This window comes from Phoenix dactylifera, unplaced genomic scaffold (assembly GCF_009389715.1).
Source record: "Phoenix dactylifera cultivar Barhee BC4 unplaced genomic scaffold, palm_55x_up_171113_PBpolish2nd_filt_p 000076F, whole genome shotgun sequence".
Taxonomy (NCBI): Eukaryota; Viridiplantae; Streptophyta; class Magnoliopsida; order Arecales; family Arecaceae; genus Phoenix; species Phoenix dactylifera.
This window is the reverse complement of record NW_024067675.1, coordinates 1221993-1232744: the sequence shown is the minus strand read 5'-3', so window position 1 is coordinate 1232744 and position 10752 is coordinate 1221993. Positions and strand designations below refer to the sequence as shown.

At 37.7% G+C, this 10752-nt stretch overlaps 1 protein-coding gene across 3 annotated transcripts; it reads left to right on the top strand.

Annotated features, from left to right (window-relative positions):
* The first annotated feature begins 319 nt into the window (after positions 1-319).
* LOC103715731 lies at positions 320-9893 on the top strand. 3 transcript variants are annotated; one of them, XM_039116235.1, is made up of 9 exons: positions 323-929; positions 1609-1701; positions 1840-2253; positions 2799-2934; positions 3063-3225; positions 5839-5967; positions 7315-7509; positions 9056-9178; positions 9271-9893. In XM_039116235.1, exons 1-9 carry the CDS (start codon positions 740-742, stop codon positions 9370-9372), a joined length of 1545 nt encoding a protein of 514 aa, XP_038972163.1. In that variant the 5' UTR covers positions 323-739; the 3' UTR covers positions 9373-9893. The 3 variants fall into 3 exon arrangements, with proteins under 3 accessions (XP_026663748.2, XP_038972163.1, XP_038972164.1); XM_039116236.1 differs by having other exon boundaries at positions 324-929; positions 1612-1701; XM_026807947.2 differs by lacking the exons at positions 9056-9178; positions 9271-9893 and adding an exon at positions 7593-7923 and having other exon boundaries at positions 320-929.
* Positions 9894-10752: the final 859 nt, after the last annotated feature.

Sequence of the window (10752 nt, the reverse complement as noted above, 5' to 3'; positions counted from 1 at the left end):
GAAAAGATCGTTCCAACCAACAACACCAACCACGCCCATCGTCAAATCTTTTATCAGAATTTAGCAGCGGATTAGCTGGCTAACCTAACACCCCTTGCCCCATGACCACCAAATACCCGCACAAACAAAGCCCGCCCCGGCTGCTGGCCAATCCACATCCCCTTGCGCGCCACCACGAGGCAACCGAGCGTAGCCGTTCTCTAGCCCACGCGCCCAAGCCGTGCTACTTTTCTCGGTAGTCTCGTTCTACCGCTTGACATAATAACCAAATTGATTTTATATATATATATATAAAAGAAATCCAAAGAGGACGGAGTCTGGAGTTCTGGAATCTGGACCACAGCTGAGGTCCGTTTCCGTCCAGATTGGAGACCCGCTCGTGGGCGTGAAGCGCAGAGAGGGGAAGAAAAGTACAAAGCGCGCGGTCGCGGTAGCGTGGGAGGCCGGACGTGCCGGCGACACGCGTCGACAGCGTGACGCGTCCATCTCGTCCACAATAGACCACGCCGCGGCTTGCCAACTCCCCGTCGCGACTCCGTCCCACACCTTTTCGGCCGGCCCGCAACTTCTTCCTCGATCTCGGGCCCCGGCTGGCTTGACAAAGCGGCCAGTGCACCACAGAGCCCGCCGTCTCCTATTCTTTCTCTCTCTCTCTCTCTCTCTCTCTCTCTCTCTGTTAGCCTGCCTTCTCCTTCCTATTCTTCTCCTCCTCGAGAGAAAGAGAGAGAGGGAGAGTGGGATGGGGGGCTGTGTGTCGAGGCCGGATGGGTGCGTGGGAGGGCGGAGGAAGCCGGCGGGAGGGGCGCGGAGGCGGCGGCGGAGGGTGATCAGGAGGCGGGTGTCGTCCCGGAAGTCTATGGAGACGATCGTTGAGGTGGAGATCGCGGACGGGCGGGATCAGGGGTCATACTGCAACCCCGCGTTGCAAGGTTGTGGCTTTCTTTGTTTTCATCCCGGATTGGTTTTTGCTTAACAAGATGAGTTTTTTTATTGATCTGGCATTGACTTCGTTGAGTTGTGATGTTGAATTAGGAGTCGGTTTGCTGCACCATGCTCTTCCTGATAGAATTAGTAAAGTGGTTTTTGTTATCCTAAAGCTTTGATGAGACTTGCGTTGAAACATGTCGGTTTTGAATTTTTATTTTTGATGGTTTTAGAATGTTGATCCAAGCTGAGATCTTGGATGGAATCAAAGATCCTTGGCTGGTGCTGTCCTTTTGCTTAGATTTCTGACAAGATTTTTTGCGACTTTGAGGCGTTATTGGGAATTCAGCATGCCCATTTAAAGAGAGAGCATGGAGGTAGAGGGCAAATCTTATGATGAAGACCGGCTAACTCACCAGCCACTAAAATTTGATTTTTTTTTTGATAAAAAGAAACTATTGGTTTCTGATAAATCCTTAACTTTGTGATTTGTAATTTTATTTGTCAATATGTAGTACTACATGCGATTTGACGTTTTCGTTGATACTAGTTTTTCTTTTGTCCTGCTGACACTGACTTTATAGACATTTGATTTAATTATTCTATTGTTTGCAACACTCTGGTGCTGCTCCATCGAGAATTTTGTTTTCTTGACACTTGGCATGACTTAAATTGGAATTGTAGCAGGCCTATCTGGAAGCAAAGAGGAGGCATGGTATGACTCGATTGCAATAATAGAGTCAGATGGCGAGGATGATTTCCAAAGCTTTCAGGATGGTATGCAGCACAAAATACCTTCATATCTGAATTTTGGAAGCACGGCAGTGATTATACATGATTCATATTGTTTAACTTCTCAGGATTTATCCCAGATTTCTTGACTCCGAGCTTTGTGATGCTGTGATTTTTTTGCAGATGCTTCTTCTTTAAATGGATTTGAAAGTGAGGCTAGGTTAAGTGTTTCATCCTTAAAAGATGCCACCCATGGAGGTTCTGCTATCAATGCTTCCTCCATCTCTTCCACTGACCAACACCCCAGGGGCCACAAATCAGGGGAGCAATCTACAGGAACTTCAGAGAAAAATTATGTGAGCCGTGATGACGTATCAAGCCTTTCTTTGGATGAAGAAGCTGGTAGGGAAGAAGGCGGAATACTGGACAATTGTGGTATTCTGCCAAACAATTGCTTGCCTTGCCTTGCTTCTACAGCTCCAACAGCTGAAAAGAGAAGATCTCTAAGTTCCAGTCCACCAAACTCAACGAAAAAGACTACTTTGAAGCTTTCCTTCAAGCGAAAGCTTGGGGAGGGACATGCTACTGCAACACTGCGTGAGTGTTCATGCTCTTGTTTGAATCATCCTAGTTTTGGTGTTTCAATAGCATAATTCCAACTTCTTCTATTCTTCTGGTCTATCTCATGATATGGTCTTATCGTGATGCCATCAAAATTTTCAGCAGCCTAATTGTTTAAATAATGCTTATCTCACACTTCGAAAAAAATCATTGAAGTATGTTTGATCTAATTTTAATATGCAGGTAAGAACCTGTTTATGTTGTAATATGTTTGGAAATGTCATTTGGAACTTAACAAGTCTTTGTCGCTGCTTTGTGTTTTACCTCTTATAAATATGTGGATTAGTCATAACTGCATATTAGAATCTAAACAGGTTGTTATTATTATTTTGGTTTTCCAACTGCTTATTGAAATCGTCATCTTTCTAAGTTCATACTTTCAGTTTAGCAATGATTTGTGCAATAGATGTCAGGGTCTTGTATATGAGACCAGAAACAAGTCTTTTTAATGGAGTTTAAAATTAAAGTTAATTGGGAATTTAAAAATTGCATGTACTTATGACCATTCGTTTGTGTTCTAGTTTCTTCAAAGGCTATCCTTGAAAGACCACTAGCAGGTTCTCAAGTTCCATTCTGCCTAGCAGAGAAGAAAATATTTGATAGCTGGTCATGGATTGAGCCTAGTACGTTCAGAGTCCGGGGAGAACACCATTATAGGTGGGCGCTATATGCATTTCTGTTTTTGACATTTTATGTATCAAGTCCCATTCTGCACTTGTAAATTTGAGATAATATGCATATGATGAATAATCTGATTATAACATTGATCTGGGATTATATTCCAGGGATAAGAAGAAAGAATTTGCTCCAAATTATGCAGCATATAATCCGATTGGTGTTGATGTCTACTTGTCTCAGCAGAAAATAAATCACATTAGTCGATTCGTGGAACTTCCCATTTTGAATACATCTGGCAAGCTCCCACCTATTCTTGTAGTAAATGTTCAGGTATAAATACCTATTAATTGACTTGTTTTCATTTATAAGTCATGTATCATACTACTATTTCAAAATTTTTGCTTGCTGAAAAATTTAGGTCGAGAAATTATCTAGTTTTGGTTCGTGCAAGTTAGGCCCATCCTACTAATTTTCATAACCACAATGACCTAAAAGATACAGGTGCTGTCAAATATTACAATTTTTTTTTATCATATCTAAATAATCATCCAGCCATTTTTTATACTTTCAAGATCATAATTAACCATTACCCGATAATTACAAAAATGAAGTTGGTGGATCAAATTAAACTAACAATTAAAAGCTATCTTATGAATCACATCATGAAGCTATTAGATTGCATGGTAAAACTGAGACAATGGCAAGTATCAGGGTTCTTAAACCCCTGATTTTTGGTTGTTTGAGGTAACCATTAGTTCCCAGGTGGTTAAAAGAAAAGTTTCGGGTGGAGAATGTACCTACAAATGATTTCTACTATGCTCAAAAAGGTACATGATTTTTTTTTATTTTATTTTTTTTGTGTGTGTGTGTGTTAGTTGTTAAGTACCAAGGAGGGCGGCCTAAGGTTGCTCCATTTTGACCCTAGTTATAGGTTTGAAACATGAAAAAACATCTCCACATGTGGTGGTAAGTTTGCATACATCTAGCTTTCCCCAATCCCTAGGACTTGGACACCCTTTCAGTTGTTAAATATCAAGTAGCCTAAGTAATAACAGGGTCAACTTTACGAAGAAGTTACAAATTCAAAATTATTAGCTTCTCAAAAATAGGTTCTTAGTTATGATGAATTAACAATTTTGGTCAACTTTAAGCTTGTTCCTGTCACTTTTTAAAAGAAGATTAAACTGATAATATTCAAGAAGATTCCCTTGGAGCATATACCCTGTGCTCTGCAGTCATGTTTAATAATTCTTGGGTGGGGTTAAAATTTAAATGCTAATTTTAAATTATTATGAATAGTTTCAAATTGAAGAGTCTATTTAGTGATTTTTCAGTTGGGCTAAATTTGAACTGAGTTGTTTTGAGGGGGAAGATAAAAAAAATAAAGCTGCTAAAATAAGGTAAAAAAATAAAGCCCTAAAATAAAACAAATAGAAAGCAAAGTATTGGAAAATGTAACAATTTTATAAAAACAATGGATTTGCAACTTTGGTCAAATATAATTTTTATCTCATAAACTCATTTTTCATTGTTTCACTTTGTGATAGAATAAGAACAAATCGGTATCAGGATGTCTTATAAACTCAAAGAAGGTTTGTTGTTGTTTATTTGTAGTTATTGGGTACTGGTTTTTGAATTGCTGTCGGAACTGTACTATCTCCTGAGCTGCTTTGAGTAGGCTGCTAATTGATGAGGAGCTCACATGTACTAATATGAACTTATTGGACATGAGGATGTTTGGGATTTATGTGTGATATAATTATGAGAAAACAAATCGAAACACAAGTATATCTGAGGAGGTCAAGAAGTAGCAGTAAGGGGGGAAAGTGATAGATAAGTTAGTAATATTAATATGTAGTCAAAGAGATAGCTCAAGTTCAGCACCATAGTCTGAAAGGGGAGAGTATTTCAGAGGTGACCAGGGAAGAGGAGTGGAAGCAAGAAGAAAACATTGACCAAAATGGTGAAATGTTTTGAATATATAACAATTGTGTGTATGAGAATTTCTGTTCTGCAATTTTCTTTTATCAGTGCACAATTGAGTAACCATCAGTTTTTACAATTTTATCTGTCCATTTCTAGTTTTTCTTTGCACTGCATATCATGTTCACAGAGTATGTTTTTGTTGTAACTGGGGCATTGCTGGAATATGTTCACCATTAACAGAATAATTAAAGCCTCCACCTAGCTATTCATAGAGGTTGTTGAAATGAGAAAGATTAAGTTTATTTTGTGAAATACAATCTTGGAATAACTCTTATGCATTTTGGATGATACCTCAGTGTACTAAATTCTGTAGCTCTCTCTCCATGCGCGCGCGCGCGCGCGTGTAGATTTTGTTACTCTCTCTCTCTCTCTCTCTCTCTCTCTCTCTCTCTGTGTGTGTGTGTGTGAAGCTGTTGAAATGAGAAGGTTAAGTTTGTTCTGAAGATTCTCTTTCTGTGCGCATGCACGTGTGCGTGCGTACGTCTGTTTCTAATACATTCTAGTAATTACATCATGAAGGCCATATATGTCTAAAACAGCAAAACCTGGTCGCAGCTGCAACAATGTACTTTAGGAACCTCTAACGAACAAAGAATATGATCTTAAGAACAAATAGCATAACAGAATTTATTCTGGTAATGATTAACAGGAAAGTAACCACTCGAAGAAATAATGAAAAATTAAATAATACCTGCCAATATTTTGTAAATATGTCCGAGTTGAACTTCATATTTAGTTGGTTCGGAATCTAAACATGTTACTTACTCCAAATCTGGTCATTATAATACTTCAAAATCATTTCAGTATGGTAGAGTTTTACTGTTCGTTTCTTTAAATGATTAAGTTACCATAATTTACTGTAGTAAAGTTCTTGTTTTATCTGGATATAAAGTTAGTATTTCTACTTAGCAGTTTAGATAGTTGATTCACATATCAGATTTGTTGTGATTTTGTCAGATTCCATTATATCCTACTACAATATTTCAGAGTGAAACTGATGGTGAAGGGATGAGCTTTGTCTTATATTTTAAGCTCTCTGAAAATTATTCGAAGGAACTTCCATCTCATTTCCTGGAGAGTATTAGAGTAAGATGAATTGTGCTCATACTTATTGCTTCATATCTTGCTTTATAGTGACATGTTGTAATTCAGAAATATACATCCTAGTGCTTATGTTAAAGTCAAGAAAAACTTGATACCTTTTCTGTATGCATTACACAAAACTTGCAGGTTTTAATGTTCCCGATGATAGATGCTGGATGCTTAGTCTTTGAGTTAAGAATGAAGTAGATCTCTTGGTTATTCCGGATTTTTAACCATGCCAATTTTGTTTGCATATATAAATATCTTAATTCCGGGTCTTTATAATGTTTGTTCTTCTTGGAAGACCTGCTTGAGAAACAATATGTAAACAATAAACATCAATAAATCCCAAATTAAATTAAATATCACTCTTATCATTTAAATGTAGTGATTTCTTTTGGATCTATCGCATGAATGGTTGATGACTGCATAAAGAGTTTTGATTACGAACCTAAGTTTTCTCATCAGTAGTAATCATTGTACATGATCCTGCCTAACTTGAGGCAAACTATGAATCATAAGATTATATGGTTATCAACCAGCAAGTCCTTACCCATTTAATATCACTTTTATCAATTAAATACAATGATTTCTTTGATATCTATCTCATGAAAGGTTGATGACTACATGAAGAGTTTTGATTATAATATAACTTTTCTCTTAAGTAGTAACCATTGGACATGATCCTGCCTAACTTGAGGCAAACCATGAACCATAAGATCATATGGTTATCAACCAGCAAGTTGTTTCCCATCTAATTCATGTATAGTTGCAAGGTTAAGAATGTACAATGGAAACGGAATAGGCAAAACCTTGTATGTTAGTGTTTATAGATGAGTAATCTTAAGGATTTGTACACAGGTACTAGCTTTTATGTTTTAGTGGACTCCCATATCTTATAGCAAAGCAAGAAAAATTATCCATCATTCCTGCACTGAGTTCAACTATTCTGTGATATCCCATACCATAGTGGAGACTTTCTATTTGTTCATCTTTGAAACCTGAGTGTCTAACAACCTCTATCATATGACAATTGAATTGATTTTTGGATCACCCCAGCATGCAATATGAGAAGGTGCAAACCATTTAGATTATCACTACACAATTTCCACCAAAATAGCCATGCTGTTATTAATGCATGTTTCACTGTTTTTTCTGTAACTCATATCAGTCTGTCATCATTGATACAGTCTGTTATTTCGGCAGATAGCTTATTTTTATTGTATCTATAGAATTACTTCCATAATCCTGATTTTGTTAGAAGTAGATCTGTTTATTCATTTATTTTCCTGGTATTTGTCTTGGGGATTTATCATATGTTCCTTATGGCATGTGATATTCCTTGCACAGAGGTTGATTGATGATGAGACAGAAAGGGTCAAAGGCTTTCCTATGGATACGATTGTTCCCTTTAGGGAAAGGTTAAAAATACTTGGTCGTGTAGCAAATTTGGAGGATCTTCCTTTAAGTGCAGCAGAGAGGAAACTTATGCATGCATACAATGAGAAGCCGGTGCTCTCTCGTCCTCAGCATGATTTTTACTTGGTAAGTTCGTACTACACAAATAATGTTGATTTCAGACCCATGTATCATTTTAATCGTCATTTCCTTGAGTTTTCTAACTACAGGCCTTTAAAAAAGAAATTAAGTGAAACAAATGGAATTGCTGAAATGAAGCAGGCATGTGTTTTAGCATCCAGCACAGACACAAAAAGATGCTCCCAATTGGCCAATGCTTCTGCACAGCCTAATGCCAACAACTAGGGATGTTGCTGGCATGACCAAACATAGTGGACTCTAAGGCGTAGCCTTCTGTGTTAGATTTGTTTTGGGTAGACCAACACTCATGCTAGGCTGGAAATTGGGCAAACTCATTCTCTGTTTCCTTCGTGTCTACTCCTTATATTGTCTTTTTGTCTAAACAGGTAAAAACTCTGGCTTAAGCATGCAAACTACAATTCTTATTTTATCTTATTTTATTTTATTTTATTTTATTCTCTGTGTGTGTGTTGGGGGGGGGGGGGGGGGGGGGGGGGGGGGGTGCGGCGCATCAGCTTCTTTCCTCTATAACCCCTTTCCCAGCTTACACTTAGGGTATATGTTTAGTTGCTTCAAATAAGGCTATAGAAAACTAGATAATATGAAAATTTTGAGTTTTATAGCTGTTCGGATGGTGGAAAAAATGAAATAATACAGAAACAGATTTTCCTAAGGCCTTTTTTTCTTGGAAAAATCTTTTTGTTTTTCTTTTTTTTTATATAGTTTTCCAAACAACAAAAATGCTGATGAGTTTTTTAGGTAAATTATGTAAGTCAAACCAGGCAGGATACCTACCTGCTTACTGACAGTCGGTTTAACCAATCTTTTTTTATTTCCTCATCAGCAACTTAAGTAATCCACTATTGGTTGCGAATTTGTACTGTAATTAACTGTTTCACTTTCAACAATTTGAAAACAATCTTGTCAGACTTTTGCCACTATATTTAACTATATCTTGACCATGCTTATAAAAAGTCATATATAGAATGTCCGGCTATCATTGGTCATAGTTCCTGTTGCAATTGATACTTTCAGAAACTCACTTCTGTTCTGTCGACTACTTAGAACGGGAACTTTTCTTCAAGTCCACTCCCTGTTTACTTACTGTCATCCTTTCTGACACTTATTACAACCAAACTGGCACTTAAATGGACACACTTTTACTGCAATACTTTCCCCATCTTTTCTTTACTAAATAGGTTGCTTGACTACAACTTATTAGTAGAGACTCGAGAAAATGCATATTTTGGATTCTGAAGGCTATACTATATTTGAGTCTACTTTGTGTGGAAAGTTTGTTGCTGCGAGAGCTGGGGAGCATTGCCTCCAAAGGCTTTATTTTCCAGAGAGTGGTTTTACCATATACTCGACAAATTTACTGCAGTTAGTGTAAAACTTGTACCAGAAGATGTCTCAAACCTGCAGATTTTTGGGACACTTCCTCTGTCTAAATAACATTTGGTGTCATGATACGACAGTCTTACATATAACATCCAAAAAAAGGGGGAAAAAGGACCATCTGACACTGCCGCTCCCTGTGTCTCTTTGACAGGGAGAGAATTACCTTGAGATTGATTTGGATATGCATAGATTCAGTTACATCTCAAGGAAAGGATTTGAAACATTTCTAGACAGGCTGAAACTGTGCATCTTGGATGTCGGCCTAACAATACAGGTAACCTTTTGGTTCAGCACTAATGTGGATAAACACCTATATTTTCTGTGTAATTAGATAGGACAGGAGGACATGACTTTGATTTTATGCAGGGAAACAAAGCTGAAGAGTTGCCTGAGCATCTCTTATGCTGTGTGCGGTTAAATGGGATCAACTACAGCAATTACCACCAGCTCGCGGTGCATTGTCTTTAAGTCGAAAAATTAATGTCAACCAGCTTACTTGAAATGTTTGTGTTGGAGTAGTCGACAAGTCCTGAGATTAAAGAAGCTACAGGGTGACATGCCAAAATTTTCACTCTTTGGGATAGATCTTTTGTGGCATTGGATTTTTGCCTGGCACACAAGGAGGGTGTCCATTCCCTGGAAAATAACAGCAGTTCTTCAATTTCAAAATACCCAAATGTATGCTGAAAATGACTAGTTAAAGGCCAGTAGTAGAAGAGTAAGCTGATGGTAAGCTGCAGATCAGAGTGGTACAAATGTTGATGACAATTGGAAATTGATTAAAAATTATCATTCACCATCTCACTAATTATCAATGTATGTTTGTTGCAGTATTTTACTGAGTTTATTTTTCCCCAAGGAAAAGAAAAAAAAGGGCTTTGTTTAATTGCTTACCTGAAGGTAATGCTGTACATATAGTCCTTTGTCCCGAAAATGGTTATTGAAATAGAGTCGAAATAAAAAAAAAATGTAAGTGGAATTCTGTTAAATAAATCTTTAAACAAGACATGCCCCACAGCATACATTTGGGTATTTTGAAATTGATTAAAAACTATCATTCACCATCTCACTAATTATCAATGTATGTTTGTTGCAGTATTTTTCTGAGATTATATTTCCCCAAGGAAAAGAAAAAAAAGGGTTTTGTTTAATTGCTTACCTGAAGGTGATGCTGTACATATAGTCCTTTGTCCCGAAAATGGTCTACACCATATTGAAATAGAATCGAAATAAAAAAAAAATGTAAGTGGAATTCCGTTAAATGAATCTTTAAACAAGACATGTACCACAGCAAACAAACTCTAAACTATGCAGTTTGATTTGATCAAAATAAATTTCCTGTTTTACCTAAGATCAATTTTACCATAAAGGATTTCAAGCTAGGTGAGCTTTTCCTGTTAACCAAAGGCAGAATTTTAGAGAAACTTGGACCCGAAAGGATTGGACCCACATAAACAAAGTTCTAATTCCAGCTCCAAGCAGGTAGATTTTAGTATTAACTCTGATGATACTGGATGAATGGGCTCGCGACCTTAGGTATACCGCTGCTGTTTAGGGTTGGCCGTAAACGTACTGCTTATCATTTACCATTTACAAGGTTAAAGTGCATGATGAAGAAAACGCATGGTAACGCGCAGGTTCGTACCATAATTTCTCATACAAAGTGAATCAAATTGGATTCAGGAAATGATTCATCTTGGATTGTGGTGGACGGTGTTGCCCGTGCGTGGGAAACAGCCGAGAAGCCACAGCTCCATGCGGAGACTGATTTCCCTCAAGTTACAATTTTTTTTTTTTTTTTGGGGGGGGGGGGGGGGGGGGGGGGGCGAGGTTCAGCCTTTGCTTAAA